Raw genomic sequence first — 19384 nt, forward strand, 5'->3', positions numbered from 1 at the left:
CTTCATTCAGTGGCTTCACCAGCAGAATTGATCCTGAGGGCACTAGGCTCCATGGCAGCAGCGATTACACTCCTTCCTTGCGCCCGTTTGAACATGCGAGTCCTGCAATGGACTCTGTTAGTGCAATGGTCCTTCCTATCCCTTCCTCTCCACCATCCCATTGCTATCAGCAAGGCTTGCAGAAGGGCGCTACTATGGTGGCTCCAAGCATCAAACTTCCATATGGGCCGTCCCTTCTGCACCTCTCCCCCTATCGCCACGGTGACCACGGACGCTTCCCGCCTCGGGTGGGGGGGGCCATTACTCAGGCAGGACAGTCCAAGGCACGTGGAACGATACAGAGACCTCCCTGCATATCAACATTCTGGAGATAAGAGCGGCGCTGTTGGCGTTGCAAGCACTTCAGAGCTTCCTCCCCGCAGGAACGATTGCAATTCACTCGGACAACATGTCAGTGGTCTGGTATATCAACAAACAGGGGGAACCAGATCTTATCCTCTTTGCCAAGCCATGAGAGTGTGGGAATGGGCGATCTCCACCAACCGCTTTCTGATTGCAACGCACATTCCGGGGAGGACCAACATCCTAGCGGACAAGCTCAGCCACACCCTTCTTACCCCCTACGAGTGGTCTCTCAATCCTCTAGTAGCGAAGCAGATATTCGCAACATGGGGGCAACCCTGCTGCGATCTTTTTGCATCTCCATCAAACGCCAAATGCGACAATTTCTTCGCTCTAATCCCCCCACCAGGGGAATCTCCAAGAGACGCTCTGGTGCATGCTTGGCCACCCGGTCTACTCTATGCCTATCCTCCTCTTTCAGTGATGATACAACTCTTACAGAAAGCCTCGCGGTTGGGGAGCAAGATGATTCTCATTGCCCCATTCTGGCCTCGACAAATTTGGTTCCCTTACCTGTGGTCTCACCTTGTGAATCACCCTTGGATTCTAGATCCCATTCCGGATCTCATCTCCCATCCATTGGACTTGCCAACTCCAAACCTGGACAATCTGAAACTGACAGCTTGGTTGCTCCAGTTCCACTCCTAGTTAGGACTCCTGGTATCTCTTCACCAGTCAAAGCCATCCTCGTGGCAGCACATAAGCCCTCCACCAGGAAGGTATATCACAGCAAATGGAACGTTTTTCCATCTGGGCGGAGCGATCTAGATCCCTTTACGGCTCCTCTTCCATCCATTTTAGACTTCCTAACTGAACTCTTTCAAGAAGGTGCTAGTTGTTCAACTGTCAAAGTGCAATTGGCAGCCATTTCTCATTATCATGTGGGACATGATACAGGACCCTTGATGTCAGCCAAATTGTGTAAAACCTTTCTCAAGGGTACCTTTTACTTAGACCTCCTGTAAAGAAGCCGCACTTCATGGGTTCTTACTTTAGTTCTTCAAGCCTTGACTGCTCCACCCTTTGAACCCGCTGCTTCAGTGGATCTCAAATTCTTGTCATGGAAAACAGCATTCCTTGTAGCCATTACTTCAGCGAAAAGAGTGTCGGAACTTCAGGCTCTTTCTGTAAAGCCTCCATACCTGATTTTTCACCCTGATAGAGTGTACCTCAGGATCAATCCTCCTTTCTTCCCAAGATAGCATCAGAAACCAACATAAACCAATCCATAAATTTACCGGTTTTCTTCCTAAATATCAAAATAAGGGTGAATACAAGCTGCACTCATTGGATGTTCATAGGCAGCTTCGCTTTTTATACCCATAGGACGGCTGGTCATAGACAATCCGACCAGCTGTTCGTTTCCTTTGCCAAATTTAACTTGGGGAAAGCTATCTCTAAAGTATCTTTATCTCGCTGGATTTCCCAATGTATCCTGCTAGCTTATCAAGCCTCGGGTAGACCCGCATCAGAAGGAGTTCGTGCTCATTCCACTCGCTCCATTTCTACTTCTGCTTTCAAGTCTAGAGTTCCTTTGGATGATATTTGTTCTGCAGCCACTTGGGCTTCATCTCATACCTTTATCAACCACTACAAGCTAGACCTGCTTTCTAGAGGGAGAGCATCCTTTGGCTCTGGTGCTTCGTAATATCCTTCCATGATGGCCACCCAGGGTGCAGGTAGCTGGGGACTCTGTCCCACAGGTTGCTGACAAATGAACATTCCTACTTCAGATTTAGAAGTTATGTACTCACCATAACGTTCCATCTGAGTAGGTAGTTCATTTGTCTGCAGCCATCCCCCCCTCCTTCCCCCTGACCTTCTTGGATCTATTAGTTTTTAGGTATCCTTTCTTGGATATATATGGAGAGGCAAACTCGATCTGAGGTCATGGAGGGTTAGCAGGGGATTATGGGTGAAGGGAGGGGCTAGGAGCTCGGATCCATTAGCTTGAAACAAGTTGCCGGCTCGGATCCGATATCGGATCCGTAACCCACAGGTTGCAGACAAATCATCTACCTACTCAGATGGAACGTTATGGTGAGTACATAACTTCTAATTATAGAGCACTGAGTTAGGGAAGAGAATATCACTGTAACAAGCAACTGGTGTAGGGATTTTTTTTTATATGCTAGAGAAAAGAATTTTAATGGGGTTAAATTGCTGCTAACTGGAGAAAGAGCAGCAATGGTGCCCTGCATGCATCACCCACATACTGCTGGTCTTGTGAGTGTGAGCCCCCCGCCCATTCCACTGGGTCAGCATAATTAAAGCTGGGCATCAATAGTCCATATCCTGCATGATACAAAAAGAAAAATCTAGCAAAGCTAGACTTCTGTGTGATACCTTAAACCTCTTGCATCAGACGCCTAATGGGGTATATGCAAATCACCCTTTAAGGATATCAGGTGTTTCAGCTAAATGGCAATTCTGAATGTCCATGACTTTTTCTTTTACTTTCATTTTAAGTCTATTTATGGATAATTTCAGGCCATTAAAGCCAAACCCCTCTAGCTGTGGACATGCATGTTTCTACCTTCTTATGACATAATCAGCACAGCATAAGAGGAATGTTTGACCTTTGGAAACACAGGGTTGTCATGCCCAGCTGATATCCATAAACATTAGGGTGTCTACAAAATATCCCAACTAACAAACTAAAACAAAGAGTAAAAAGGTCACACAGATAACCAACTGGTTTAAAAACACAAAAAGAAAAATCTGGCAAAGCTAGTATTTTAACTGTGTGATACCTTAAACCTCTTGCATCAGAGGCCATATGGGATATATGCAAATCACCCTTTAAGTATATCAATTCTGACTGTCCATGATTTTTTCTTTTACTTTCATTTTTAAGTCTATTTATGGACAATTTTAAGCCATTAAAGCCAAAACCCCTCTAGCTCTGGACATGCATGTTTCTGTCTTCTTATGACATCATCAGCATAACATAAGAGGAATGTTTGACTTTTGGAAACACAGGGTTGTCATACCCAGCCGATATCCATAAACAGTAGGGTGTCTGCAAAGTATCCCAACTAACAAACTAAAACAAAGAGTAAAAAGGAAATTGTCCATAAATAGACAAGAATGAAAGTAAAAGAAAAAGTCATGGGCATTCAGAATTGCCATTTAGCTGAAACACCTGATATCCTTAAAGGGTGATTTGCATATATCCCATGAGGACTTTGATGCAAGAGGTTTAAGGTATCGCACAGTTAGAAGTCTAGCTTTGCTAGAGTTTTTTTTGTTTGTTTTTTAACCAGTTGGTTATCTGTGTGACCTTTTTACTCTTTGTTTTATATCCTCCATGATGGAAGGAGAGCTGATGTCTACTGGTCCATCCTTCTTCCCAGGGCCAGCCCTCTACTCCTCAACTCATCTGTCAGCCTTGGGTCCCTCCAACCATATTTTGAATGCTTGCACAAATGATTGCATTATTTGAGCACTTTTTTGAAAATCAGTTTAATTTATTTAGTAATATAATTTTCATACAACTTTTTTTAGGTGGCTTGTACATATCTCGTGAACTACAGGAGGACCATTTTCACTTCCTTGTGCTTACTGATGTTATCGGGAATAGGACATATGGCATTGTGGCACAGTGTTACAGATCTCTAAAGGTATGATATTTGATCTTACAGTATATGACATTTATTTGTGTGTGCCTGTTGTGTTCTGGTACTTGCTTGACTGCGTATTTCAGCTAATACTTGTCTCCAGGGATACTACAGAAGCTGTACATCACAGAAATCAACATTGATTATTTTGCTATGCATTGACATTGTGGTCAAATTGTAATAAACTATTTAAGGGCATTAGGGTATTATGCATACTAGCTACAGGTTGATAAAGAGAGGAAAGTGACAAATTACATGATAATGTCACTTTTTTAATCATTTATTAAGTAGTTAACTGTGCTGATCCACAGATTCTTTGCAGTCACCCTATAGAAAATTTAGTTTAGAAAATCACCTTACATGGTTTTGTAAGGTGGAAGAAAACCTGCATTAAACCTGTTCTGATACGGAAAGTATGTACAAACTCCGCAAAGTAACTGGAAGTCTAGCTTTAACTCAAGCCAGCTTCCTTGGTATAGACTGATAAAGCCCTGACTATGACCCAGGTGTCCAAGGGCTGACTAGTGACTCAGGCATGAGTAGGTGTGGGAAAGGAGAGGAATGAATAGGCTTATGCCTGTTCACCACCACGGGGGAGGAGTTTGCTCATGAGTGCTCTGGCTGTTTAGAATACCTGATGGAGACTGGCTTGTCTATGAGGGGTTGGAGCCAACTAATTTCGCCACATATAGATTTGGTGTGCTTCCCAAAGGTGTATTGCTTGCTAGCCTTTTGAATGCAAACTGGTATGTATGAGGGTGTCATGTTAAAAGCAGAAATACTGCTCCCCCCTCCCCCACTGAGACTTCCTTGGTGATGACTGCACTCTGTTGTCTCTTGTCCAGGTGATGGTGAGCGAATGTCCTAGCTGACAGAGAGGGAGAGTCTGATTGTTGGTAGGCAACAGGGGCAAAAAAGTAGTCAGGAGTGAACTCCCTTTGATGCTGCACTTGAGCTCAAAACCAGTTCGCTTTACATTAAGAGGGTTTTATTCTGCACTCTGATGGGAGCATAGGACTGATTCAACCCATCTAAGTTGGGAAATGCTGGTGGATGGCTTACTGTGTGGTTATCTGATTAGCCTGAGGGCTTAACTGTGTAAAAGTCTATTATCCTGTTGGTATAAAAGCCAATGCGCAAAGGCTGGTACTCATGCCTTTTAGATATGCAGACCTCTCCAGTTTAAAATTCTCTGTAGGACATACTCTGCATAGTCTCCCCCTGTTCATAGTTGCTCGAAGAGCTGCCAGTTTGTGCAAGGGGCAGCACCACTGCAAGTCATCTAGTAGTATACTACTAAGCACTCTCATTTAGACCTTTAAGTGACTCTCCCCTACTCCTTCCCGTCTATTAAGGATCTGGTGTAATGGATAGGAGCTTCCCTCTCATCTCTGATTTTGGCCTGGTCGATATGAGTATCCCATGGCAGTGCCTCATGTTCACTGACAACCATTTAATTTTAGAACAAACCCAGTGTATGAGAGTTGTAGATGCACAATGTCAATGGAAGCAAAGCTCTCACATAAACACATGAAAAATGCAAACCAAGCAGTCAGTGTTGCATTCAAAATACTCACTACCAACACTAAGAAAGAAATTCATAGACCCACATATGTGGAGATATGCACATGTAATCTACTCAAACCTCCAAGACCTCCTAAAACATCTCTCAGGAGCCATGCACACACAAAAAATGATAGCGCCTCACACAACACAACGTTGAAAATCATAGTTGCCCTGCTTCCATGCACATAAGGCAGCACACACCGCACAGTCAAACATTCTAGTTATTGGAGATTCTATTGTAAGACATACTGATGTCCCTCTTACCAGGCCAAACAAAAAGAAGGTCACAGTGAGCTGTCTCTCTGGAGCCAGGATCCATCAGATCATGCATGCACTTAGGTCTTTAAACCACAAGTCATAGTCCAAGTGGGTGTAAATAACCTAAGGTGTACCTCACTGGACTATATGAAAAGAGACATGATGGAGCTCTCTGAATATATGTTCCAGGCTGGTATGAATCTGTCCTTGAGTAGCATCCTACTTTCACCAAGAATGATGTCACAGTACCAACAAAAAATGATTGACTTCAACAGTTGGTTTAGTTTCTTGTGTCACATCAGGAGGATCCAATATCTGTCGGCCTGGGGAAACACAGGATCACAGGCTCATAGGAGGTTGCTAGGCTAATTACCCTGGGGCCCTTACAAATCTGACCAAGAGTTTATCCTCAAAAAGAAACCTCAGTCAGCACCTGTTGCCCCTGTCAGTGAGGGACACAGGTGGAACCCCTGGGAAAAATTTGTGTTTGCCCATCCACTCATCAAGGTTGCACTGGAAGAGGGTCAGTGAGGTGCTCTGTTTGACGTGTATGAGAAGTCTGTTCCAGAGATGGGGCAGCCTCTGGGAGACAAACCTGTCTCTCCATCAGGTTTTGTTGATTTTGCATATTAGATTCAGTCCTTTTGAGTGGGTAATGCGTGAGGAGTTAGACTTATGGATATGGAGCATCTCTAGTAGGACAGGGTCCGATATTGCCCTGTAGGCAAGATACAGATCACCCCTGAGAAATCTGTATGATACTGAATAGAGTGATAGTGATTTGAGCCTGTCCATATAGGACAGGTGTTGGAGGCCATGGATTCTCTTTGTGAGGTATTACAGTGGCCTTTCTAGTTAGTGAAGATGTTTGGAGAGGTGCATACCAAATGGGGAGTTGTACTCAATTATTGGTCTAATGAAGGAACAGTATAGAGAGGTAATAACCTCCTTTTTTCTGGATGCAATCCCTTTGCTTATGAGATTAACCAAGTAAAAGGCTTTTTGACTACTGCTGCTACATGATGGTCGAATGTGAGGTTGTTATCAACCTGAATGCCCAGGTCTGTCTCCACAGGTTGTGTGCTTAGGGCGTTACCATTGATTTGGTAATCAGTAGGGGCTGAGTTTTTGCTGGATGGTGTGATGATACATTTTTTTTTATGTTTAGCTTGAGGCCATGACTTTGGCACCAGTCATTAGTCACTGTGAGACCCTCTTGCAGTATGTTAACATCATTTGGGGAGTCAATGGACAGCACCCAACTTACAGTCATCTGCAAACTTGGCCAGCCACAGGCCTTTTGTCTTTGCCTGGACCCCCTGGACCTCTGAGAAGTAGATGCCAAACAGTAGGGGTTCCAGGATAGATCCCTGGGGAACTCCACTAGTGACAGGTCTGCTATCAGGACGTGAAGATGCCTGTTTTGACTTTGAGGATCCTGTCGGTGAGCCAGTTGGCCACCAACCTGATAAGATAGGGATTTACGCCAAGTTGTGTTAGCTTTTTGATGATGCCAGAGATGGGACTGGGAGGAGTGTCCAAAATTAAATTAACAGCAGGGGTGGGCAATTCCAAAGCCACCAAGTTTGAGTACAACAACACTTGAATGTGAGGGTGGGAAAAACAAACAGTGCAGACGTCAAAGGACACAAACAACAAAGCAAACATATAAATGCTGTACAGTGCAAAACAAGTGCAAAAAAGTATACTTATCAGTCTGTATATCAGATGGCTATAGAATCCAACACAGCCAGGAAATTAACTCTGCTGTATTCAGCTCTGCACAAATTCAGAGAAATGGGGTCTATATTAGAAGAGTGAATGCTCTTTCGTTGACACGTAAAACCCGAAGTCTGAAAACAGCAAAGTTACGGCACAGTGATTATTTTTTTCCCAGGGAAAAAAATCGCTGTGCCATACTTGGGAATTTGCTGTTTTCTCCACTGCGGTGTGATCTCAGAGTTGGTATATTTAAGTCGGGGGTGTCTGGGGGTCACAGTCCCCCACATTAGGGGATGTGTGGGGGGTAAAGCCCCCCCACTTTATTTTGTCTTTATATATTTATTTTTTTTTGGAACAGCGATTTTTTTCCCCTGAGAAAAAAATCGTTTTTCTGTTACTTCGCTATTCTCAAACTTCGGGTTTCAGCGTTCGCTCTTTCATCATTTCATTCTTGTAATATAGACCCAGAGAAATGTAATAGAAGTACTACACAGAGAATACACCTCAGGCTATCAGATAAAACAAGAGTGCTGGCTAATAGCTAACACCTAAGGTGGGCTGGCTCAAAAGAAAGCAAAGTCAACCCCCACCTGAAACTAGCTACTGAAATACCCTGAGAAACAGTGCAGACAACAAAGGACATAAACCACAAAGCAAATCTATAAATGCTGTACAGTGCAAAACAAGTGCAAAAAAAGTATACTTATCAGTTTGTATATCAGATGGTTATAGAATCCAATGCAGCCAGGAAATTAACTTTGCTTTATCAGCTGTACACACATTCAGAGAAATGCAAGACTTTGTAACAGAAGTACTACACGATCAACAAACCACATTGCTTTCCCAGAGATGGTTTACATGCATAACCACTTGGCTTCCGGATAATGGCAAAAACTTTTTCTATCCCCATAGTGCCTTTTTAAGGCCGTGCCAAGTTGTTAAACCTTCCAACATAACAAAAATCACTCATGACCACCTAAAGGTATTGCTGTTCAGTGCTAGGAGCTTAAATAAAAAAACTGTTCTCCTTGGAAGCACTCCTCATCCTAGAGAATGTAGATAGATGTGCAGAACCATGAACAGCACCCCGGCTATCAAAGGCTACAATGCTTTTTATACATTCAATCCCCCTCAGCTTAGGATAAATGAAAGGGAGGAGGTGTCTTAGTGTTCATAAAGGACAAGTATACTGCTGGATTGGTCCAATAACATGTCTTGCTTGAGCTGCTCCATTCCCAACTGACCATAGATGCAACCCCTTGTCATATCTTTGCTAGCTACAGATCCCCCTAAGATGAGTCTGGAAAACCACAACCTTTACTTAAACGTACTGGAATCTTTTAACATTCAGCCTAATGCTATACTTATGGGTGACTTCAAGTATCCCACCATTAACTGGGAGATGTATATGACCCATAATTCACTTACTCTGAGGTTTTTGGACTTTGTCAATGCAAACACTGTGGAGCAACTAGTTAGCTCCCTATCTAGAGGTACAAATATCCTAGACCTGATACTCATGAATGTGGGGGGATGCTGTTCCCTTTTGTGAATTAACTCCTCCCTGGCAAGATATGACCACAAAATGATTTTCTTTAGTATTAAAACTAACCTTAAACCCCCGTCAAACTCCAAACCTGTTAAGAACTTTGTTAAGGTCAATCACCTCAAACTAAGTGACATCTTATTAAACTTCCAAGCCCATTGGAACTCAGGTGACACTGAGGCCTACTCTGTGCTGTACACAAAAGCCCTGTACAACCACATTCATGGCTGCATAGAGGAGGCAGTACCTGCTGAGTCAAACCTATGATTACCGGCAAAAGTAAATCATCCTGGTGGACCCCTAAAATAAACAGGCAGTTCAACAAAAGGAAAAAATCCTCTCCAAAGCCAAGAAGGAACACCCATAACTGTGCAAAAAGACGCTCAATAGTCTAAACAAGGCAAAGATAGCCTTCCAGGTGAAAGATAACCGTAAGGATTTTTTAATTAGGTTTGTAACCTCAGGGGAAACGCTCAGTAATGTGTTGAGTTAATCATGAATTACAACATTTACACCCAGCCTGAACCTATAGCAAACCTGCTGTCTGACAAGTTCAGTTCCAACCTCTCCTCCTTATCACCTCCTACCATACCCAAAGAAATACCTGCAACTATACCCTTACAAGCCTTTACCAGGGAACAGGTCTTTACTGTGCTCATTAAAGCCAAAACCACAGCCTCCATGGGTCCTGACTACATTTTTGGATGCTTCTTAAATAGCTTGAAACAGAATCTATCAGGGCCACTAAAAACCCTCTTTAACCACAGCCTTCAGACGGGCTTTGTCCCAGAGGAATGGAGGACTGCACAAGGTGGTCTCATCAACTGACCCAGAGAACTACTGACCCATAAGCTTGCCCAGTCTTATTTGCAAGGTCATGAACAGAATTATGGACCTGATCAGTAATGACATAGGAAGTCTTCAAACACTGGACTAGACCCAAGTTAGCTTTGTGAAAGGATAGTTTTGCCTGCTTATTCTGGTGGACTTCTTTGAGAAAGTCACCAGGGCCATGGATGAGGGTAAAATGGTACACGCCACTTATTTAGACCTGGTCAAAGCTGTTGACACAATCCCCAACTCGGGGATCATAGTTAAACTTACTGAGTTAGGCATAAACCCCTACATTGTTAGATGGATAGCAAACTGGCTCACTGACAGGGCACATATTGTCTGGATGGGCAAAAATAAACCATCCTGGTGGACCCCTAAAATAAACAGGCAATTCAATAAAAGGAAAAAAATTCTTTCCAAAAAAAATACAAAGAGTAAGACACATGTCTAATTCAGACTGACTAAAGGCCCTATCCCCTTACTCTGTCTCATATCATTTATCGAGAGGTGACTTACGCCTGACCTACAAGGCATTTAAAAAAAAAATAAGTAAATATATATATATATATATATATATATATATATATATATATATATATATGAGTTACATGTTCCATGGACCTGAATCTTATTTGTTACTCTAACAGAACTTGCTGGAGGACAGATTTATATCCCAGAGGCTACCTCATTTATGGAATAAACTTCCCATTTTCATAAAACAAAGCCCATCCCTCACTCTCTTCAAAAATAATTTGGATAAATGGATGAGGAACTGTAACTTCACTCCCGGGTTACTGCCCATGTCTCTTATAGACAATGGCAGTCTGTAAAATGACTCGGGGCTCCAACACCCAAAGACCCACTACCCTGATTCCCCATATCTGGGGAATATTGTTATATCCTGGGTATTACTGGCTAGGCTTGTAAAGGCTCTTGTGCCCCTATGAATCTATGTTGTAGCTATGCATGTTCATTCATTTAGCATCTTATTGTTTGCAGAAGTCATAGTTTTCCTTATTTGTTTATTTTGCACATATATTTCTGTATATACATCTGATTTCAGATAGTAATATCTAACAGTTTAGTATCATTTATTGTTTCAGTATTAGGAACATTATTAGAGAGAATATGGAGTTTACCTGTAATGTATGGGTTGGACAGGAAATATGAGAACAAGCACGTGTTTTTGTTTTCCTGGAATTTAATAAGAGATCTGAATCAGACATGTAAGTGGTTACAGAAGGATTTTCTAGAACCTACACCCATTCTTTCTGTTCTGTCTGCTGCATTATGAGTGTGTGTTACTGCCTGGAGTTTTTCTGACAGACAGACAGTTACCCTAAAAAAGGCAGATAGGATGTATAAAGTTCCTCTGTCTTTTAAATTTTAATAAGCTATTTCCAAACCTGACCCAACAGCTGTATTTTTAGTTGATCCCACTGCTACTAAGCACTTGGTTAATTCCAATCCTACTCTTTCTGATAACTATGGGGACAATTATTAATAGGTATGTGGGAAACGTGTATACTTCTGCAACACTGATTTTGAGAATTTTGAATTGGTAGCCTCATATGTTAAAATTTGATTTAAATTGTGAAAGTATGAGGAATGTTTTATCTGCAGTTTCTTCTCATGAAGAAAAATCTGCTTTAAATAACTTAGTTTCTTCTGTTGTGCGTGCCACTTTTTTTTTTCTTTTCCCTTTTTTTTTAACGTGTGCATGATTCCATTGATACTTCTTCCAGGACTGTGACCACTGGTTGTATTTTAAGGAGATTTGCATGACTGCATTCTCAGAACCATCTAGATGATAAAAATGAGATTTTAAATTCTCACTTGGATAGAGGTTTAGTGTTTGGCCCTTCCTTCCCCTGCAGAGATGATCAAAAAGTGCGATGAAAGAAGCAGGTTGATCCAGGGAGTCTGTAATTTTTTTCAGCCCTCCTCCTCCTTATTGCCCAAGGGATTTTCTTTCTCCTTATCCGATTTTGTCAAAAACAGAATGGACAGTCTCAACAGAGTTCAGGTGAATGGATGTTTATGAAGAAATAGCAAGGAGGTTCCAAAAAGAAGCATCAAACCTTCCAAGACAAAGGGTAGTCCAACAAGTCTGAATTATTACTCAGGAGATCTTGTAACCCACTCATACCCTTACCTCTTTTTTCCAGAAAGCCTGTATCTCCATTTTATTCTTTGGCAACAGATTGTTTCAGACAAAAATCATTACATATGGTAGTGGGAGGAAATCCCTCCTTTTGGGGGGGGCATTCCTCATCTTCCAGATCAGACTCTTGTTCCCACTTTTTCTTCATCACATGCTCTCCCAAGAAGTGATAGAACTAGTTCTTCCTTCCCAGGTGGGGAAGAGCTTTTATTCAAGGATGTTCCTAGTAGCAAAGTATGAAATTGCTTGCAGATCAGTTCTGGATCTTTCTTTCCTAAATCAGTTTGTGATGGTGCTCAAATTCAAAATGATGTCACTTCACAACCTATTACCTCTTCTTCCTCTTTCAGGTTTACTGGTAACATTAGACTTAAAAGATGCTTACCACATCCTTACTCATCCAGACCTCAGATATTTCTTATGGTTTTATGTGTCCGGATCACATTATCAGTTCTCTACCTTACCCTCTGGACTATCCACTGCACCAAGAGTACTCACAAAATGTCTAGCTCCATTTATAGCTCACTGCAGGCTACAGGGTATCCACATTTACCATATTTAAATTACTTGCTTATCTTTGCAGAGTTTTATTCAAAGTGTCATTAATCTTTCTCTTGGGTGAGAGATCTCCTACTTAACAGAACATTCAAAACCCTTTCTTTCTTGACTCTTAAACATGATTTTGTTCCTGGGATGCCAGTCTAGGCACTCAGTTCAAAGAGCTTTTCTTCTGCAAGAAAAAATAGAACTTTATTTAGATCTATTTCTAAGGTTTTCCACTCGGACTTCCGTTACTGTGAGAGAGTGCCTCAGGATTTTGTGTCTTGTGGCATCTATGATTCTCATGATATCCCTGGAAGACTCCACATGAGAAACATACAGTGGTATCTGAAATCTCTGTGGTTGCAGCATCAGTACTTTTTATCTTTTCAAATCCAGTGCAGTAGTTTGTCACGAGAGAAGTATTTTGGTGGAGACAATGCATATCCTTAAATCCAGGTCCCCCCTTCTCACTTCCTGTTGCAAAGCAGTCAGTCACCACAGATGATTCGGACTTTGCTTGGGAGAAGTTTCATGAGGGATGAAAGTTCAGGGGTGTGGGACACCATTCATAGATGCAAGCATATAAATATCAAGAAGATGCTTGCCTTGATCAAGGCACTCAACTCTCTGAACCATCTTTAGTCTCTGGGACCTCTTCAAGTTGTTACAGACAGTATCGCAGTCATGTGATACATCAACAAGTGAGAGGGAACTGGGTTATACCCCCTTTGCAGACTAGCCATGTTAGCTTGGTATATAGCTTCACAGCACCATTTCACTTTACAGGAATCCTGCATTCTGTTAGAACAAAAGTGTGTGGCAGACAAGCTAAGGAGGACTAGGGCAGACCCTCATGAGTGGAAACCTGATTAGGCGTCTTCCAATATTTGATCCATTTGTGGGGAGCTCCTCAAGTAAACCTCTTTCCCTCCTATCTGAATAACCAACTGGCAAAATTCTGTTCCAGAACTCCATGCAAGAATGCGTGTAAGACACATCCCTTTTATTTTCTTTGGACAGAAATGTTCTTGTAAGCTTTTCCACCCTTTCAACTAATATCCAGAGTTCCTGTAAAGATTCAGAAGGAATCCACCAAAGTCATTGTGGTGACTCACTTTTGCCCCAGGCAACCATGGTTCTCCCTTCTTTTGGAAATGACCATGGGTAATTACCACAGACTTCCTCACAGACTGGAACTACTCACTAGAACAGGGGTGTTTGGTACACCCTGACAGCAATCATCTTCAATTGACTGCCTAGATGATAGGGTCTTAATTCCTTTTAGGCACCTGTTAGGCACCTATTTTTTATGATGTACAGCAGGTGCTAATGGAGGCAAGAATATCTGCTACTAGAAAATTATATATTAGCAAATGGAAAAGGTTTTCTAGTTGGTGCCAACAACATAACCAGCACCCATTCAGGATTAGTTGTTCTCTGGTTTTACAATATTTGTGTGAGTTATAATCCTGTGGCCTCTCATATTCCTCTGTCAAGGTTAATTTATTGGCAATTTCAGCATGTCTGCCCATGGATCCTCCTCTTTCATTCAGTCTTATGTCAAAATGTTCTTGAAAGGGGTATTGCATAAGAGGTCTCCAAGAAAACTGGTGGCCCCTCCTTGGGATCTTAATGTTGTGTTAATAAAACTAACACTTGAGTCATTTGAACCAGCTAATCTGGCTGACTTGAGGTTCTTAATATGGAAAAAAGTTTTACTGATTGCTCTGACCTCTGCAAGAAGGGTATCGGAGTTGTAAGGTCTAATTTTGACTCCGCCCTATCTCATTTTCCATAGGGACAGGGTTTCTTTGAGAATTAATCCTACTTTTGTGTTTAAAGCTGTATCTGAGTTTACTTTAAACCAAACCATTTATCTCCCTGTTTTCTTTCCTGAACATAAAAATGAGGGAGAAAGGAAACTCCATATCTTGGCTATCCACAGATGGCTCGGGTATTATCTTGGCAAAACTACATCTTTCAGATCTTTGGATCAATTGTTCATTTCTTGTGAAATAATAAGGAGGAACAACCTGTGTCAAAACAGATTATTTCTAAATGGTTCTGAAAGGCTACTACCTTTTGTTACACTCACCGTAACAAATCTACTCCCCAGCAGAGTCCAGGCCCACTCTACCAGGGCCTTGGCTTAATCTATGGCTTTTCTGGAAAGTGTTGGATTCTAGACGTATTCTAGAAGCTGCTACTTCACCCTCTGCACATATTTTAATAAGGCACTAAAAGCTTGATTCCTTGTTTAGGTGCAGATCAAGCTTTGCTAGAACCATTCTCCAGGGACTCCTGGACTCTTCTCCTTCCACCTCCCAAATGTAGTTAGTTATGGTACTCTACCCATATTGCTAAGGCTTCTGCAGTGATAAATATGATGAACATAGTACAGTTGTTGAACTTGCCATAACAGTAGATGTTTGAATAATCATTGCTGCAGTAGCTGCTCCCTCCCTCTATCCCCCTTCTCTTTTGGTGTGTTTTAGTTATTTATTTTTTTTATGTCAGGATTGGGCATTTTTTCTTTTTTGTTCTTAGCATTGCCCATTCAGGGCTCAGTCTCCCTCCCTCTACTGGGAGGAAAGCTCTGAATGGCTTTGTGCCCAAACTTGTCTTCAGTCAGCTTGGCTTGAGCTGCTTGACAGTTTGGGCATGTGGAAGGTGCCCTGACACTTTGGAAGCTGGCCAGCTGTTACATCCTTGGTAGGAGATAATCCATATAGCTAAAGCTACTGCAGTAGTGATCATTCAAACATCTGCTGTTATGGTAACTTCAACTTACACAACTGTACTTTCTTAAAATAGCATAATGTGATATCCAGATTTCACATCCTTGACATGAGGCCTGTGTTGCGTCTTTCATTCTACATTTATGTTAGAAGTTTAGAAGGGTGTTTAACTATAGAGGATTCTGACTTTATTTTGAATATTGTGGCATTAATGTGAAATATCCTGATGCTCACTATTTTTACAAGGACTGTAGGGTACTTTCTTGAAGTGTGCAGTTAACTCTGAATGAGTTAGGTGTGATGAATATGCCACCATACATAACTTTGTAAGTTTTTGAAATTTGCTAGTAGGTAGTTTCCCTAATAATATAAAAGCACTTTGTAATCTGCAAGATATTTTGGTGTTGTGTGAGTTATATATTTGTAGGGAAAGTGTAGGAGAACTGACAGTTTAGAAGTAAAGACTGAAATAAGTGGAGATTTTATGTGTAGGTGTAACCTATAATGCAGATGGTCTGAGAAACTGTGTTCCTATCCTGCAGTAGCAGAGTTGTGTCAGGGAGTTATATTTAGTGTACTACAAAGTTATAACTGAAGAAATATCAGGAAACAGAAATAGGCTTAGGACTGGCAAGTGACATACTAGCACTCGGATTAGAATGAGGCTGGATGTGGAGCAAGTGTGGATACAGAAGGCCACCTAATGTAAGGAAGGTGGATGGCTGGAATGGGTAGGAGAGTTGAACTACACCTTGTTGTTCAGGTGTTCCACCCATTTAATTGCATTCCACCCATGTAATTGCATTTTTTCTTCCAATTTTTTTTTCTGAGTACTTAGTCTTGAAAAATTTAGTGCTGTGTTAGCCTCATCTGCTTGCTACAGGAGTAATATGTATATGAGAGGCTTTACAAACTGTGTATTGAGGTGTCCTGTGCCTACTATGTAGTAATACTGGTCTGTGTTGCTGAGCCTTAAAGGGTTCATTATGCCTGGCACACTAATTTTATAGCGCCTTCTGGTTTCTTTAATGTGCATCTCTGTTGCTGCCCGTTTCCTTTTTAAGTAGCTAAAATCTACAAGAGAAAATATGCCTTTATTAATATCATATACAAGTATTAAGTTTAGTGCAGGTGGTAAGAGTTGAAAGAAGGTAAAGTGAACCAAAAGACAGGAATTAAACGGCCACTTGGGTAGAATAAAATAGCATGAGTGCTAGCATCTGTGGACTGATGTTAGGTTAACCTGTACTGTCATTTGCATGTGGGTGTCCATCTGTTTTAAAGTCTGCCTGCCCCATGCAGTACACTACTGAGCCCCATCTATTAAGCTGCAGATAGGGCAAATACCATATAACTCTGGGGCTGTGATCGAGTACATGGACCAAATGCTGGGAAGATGATCGAATGGAGGAACCACAAAGGCATATCAAATGCTGCCTGCTGTCTTTATTAAGTCATTAATGCCTACCAGCAGTCAGTTAAGTGTGAGATTCTTGGCTGATAAGCATGCTGGATTGCAGTTGTGTACAGCTACGTCAAGAAATAAAAAATACATGTGAGAAGATCTTTTCAACTGAACGAGAAAAGTATGTTCGCATTTGTTGTTTAGTTGAAGGGATTTCTCACATTCAGTGTACTTAATGGCTGCACTGAATAGTGCAAATTCAGTGTTGCTGTTATGTCAGACCAAGGAAAAGGTAGTGTGTGTGGTCTGTCTTTCAAGTGCTGTCAGCTTGAATGTGATAAGGCATTAAATGGAGCTACCCCAACAGGTATAAGTAACACTAACATCGCAGTCAGTGCTGTCAGTGTTAATGAGCTGGAACAAGAGTAGAGGTTTATACTAGGCTAATGACCACCAGGATCTGTGCCAGCATAGCCATGCAACCCAACCCACTTTTGTCCAAGAGTTCTTTGGACACCTGTCTGGTGGGGTATGTTAGTAAAGAGCTAGCCAAGGGTTATGTGGGGGGTATGTTAGTTGGGGATTACTGCTGACCACTGTCCATCAGAGACATGGGAGCCAGACAGCAGGTGATCAAAGTTTTTTTGAATAGGGTCAGGGATGAACTCTACTTCATGTAGATGGGGAGCTTATTCTATAGAGTGTGGAAACTGAGACATATTGATTCCTTCAGTAGGTTCTGTTTATGTCGCAGGTAAAGTTCAGGTCCTGGGGTCTAGTGTTTCTGGTGCTCTTCGTCTTGTGGTTGTGAAAGAGCTCCATCAGAGCTGGATCTAAGGATGCCCTGAATGCCTGGCATAGATTGCCTCCCAGAAACCTATAGGAGACTGAGTACGGAGATAGGAGCTTAAGGTGTTCTGTGTAGGACAGGGTATTCATACTCTGGATACTCCTGGTGATGAACCTTTCAGGGCATTCCAGTCGTTGCAAGTCCCTGGTTAGGTGCATGCCAAAGTTGCACTCGATGGGTCTGATAAGACATAGAATTATTTCCTTACTGTTTTGGCTATGTGTTGGTCAAACACCAGATTGATGTCTACATATTTTCCCAGATTCCTAACTGTTGAGTCAACTCTCAGGGGTGTTTAATCAATGAAATAATTAGCTTGAGTGGACAATTTTCCAAAGGGCACTGTAATGCATTTCTTTGCACTGTGTTTTAAGCTGTGGTTTTCACACCAGTCATTTGTTTGTGCTAGACCTTCTTTTAGAATGTCTGTGTCATGGGGGAATATATGACAGCTCCCAGTTTATAGTCATCTGTGAACCTGGTGAGCCAGATGGCTTTGACATTAGCCTTGACTTCCACAAAGTAGATGCCAGACAGGAGCAGGCCCATCACGGAGCCCTAAGGTTCTCTGCTAGTGACTGGTCTGTCAATGGAAGTGGTCTCACCAATCCTGACTTCTTGGGTCCTATCTTTGAGCCAGCTTGCAATCCAATGAGTTATGTAGGGATTTATGCCTAGTTCTGAGAGTTTGTCAACAATACTTGAGTGCAGTATTGCATCAAATGCCTTGGCCAGGTTAAGGTAGTCAGTACTATTTTCCCCTTCATCCATAACAATGGTGACCCTGTCGAAGATGTGGGTTAAATAGGCAAGACCTTCTTTTAACAAAGCCAAACTGGGATAGTTCCAGTGTCTGCAGGTTACCAATGTTCTTGTTGAACATTTCCATGATAATTTCTTCCATGGCCTTGCATATTAGACTAGTCAGACTGATGGGTATGTAGTTCCCTGGGTCAGTTGATGGTACAGCGTTATGAAGAGGAATAACAGTTGTAGCCCTCAATTCACCTAGCACATAACCTGTTTTGAGGCTGTAGATGGAGTGCTTCAAGTGGTCCTGCTACATCATGTTTTAAGCTGTTTAGGAGGCAACCGGGGATATTCTTGAGGCCCACTGATGCAGTGTTTTTGGCCTTGGTGAGCTCCAAGGCCTGCTGTATGTTGATAGTTTGGGGTGGGGATATGTTGGAAGGGATTTCACAGGGGATAGTAGGGGGTGAAATTAAAGCTAAATTTATCAGCCAGTAGAGTTGCTGTGTCACTCTGGTCAGTGAAGGTTGTGCCATTTTACTACCAGTTATGCACACAGCTAAGTACTACCTTTAAGGTTCCTGACATAGCTGATGAAGGCCTTTGTGATTGTCCTTAACCTGGGAGGTATCCTGACCTCATAATTGTCCTTGTTAGACTTTATTTGACTACTTAGTTTCTTGTTTAGTACAGTCAAGGAGCTCTTGTCTCTATGACAGTTGCTTTTTCTGATTTTAGCCATGACTTTTTTTATTTGTTAAATAGTCTATTAAGGTAAGAATTCCACCATTGTGATTTTTTCGTGTTACATATGGGCTTACTTCTGGTGGGTATGGCAGCCTCAATGCAACCATTTACATGTTTGTACAGGGTTTCTGTAAATTCTGCATAGTTAGCTGTGTTTTCAGGGTTTGGGGAGCTAGGAATCTTGACAAACTGTTGAGTAATACAATGTAGCTTACTTTAGAATAGCTCCTGTTACAGAT

General features: G+C 41.9%; 1 protein-coding gene across 1 annotated transcript in view; it reads left to right on the top strand.

Annotated features, from left to right (window-relative positions):
* The window catches only part of LOC122798379 (DENN domain-containing protein 3-like), a 1373701-nt gene that overhangs the window by 156120 nt on the left and 1198197 nt on the right, over positions 1-19384 (top strand). Inside the window, exon 4 of the mRNA XM_044067263.1 lies at positions 3910-4025. Within this exon, the coding sequence (XP_043923198.1) occupies positions 3910-4025 (116 nt within the window). The remainder of the gene's footprint in view (positions 1-3909; positions 4026-19384) is intronic.

Source organism: Protopterus annectens, chromosome 3.part1, assembly GCF_019279795.1.
Source record: "Protopterus annectens isolate FY-2018-M chromosome 3.part1, PAN1.0, whole genome shotgun sequence".
NCBI classification, from domain to species: domain Eukaryota; kingdom Metazoa; phylum Chordata; order Ceratodontiformes; family Protopteridae; genus Protopterus; species Protopterus annectens.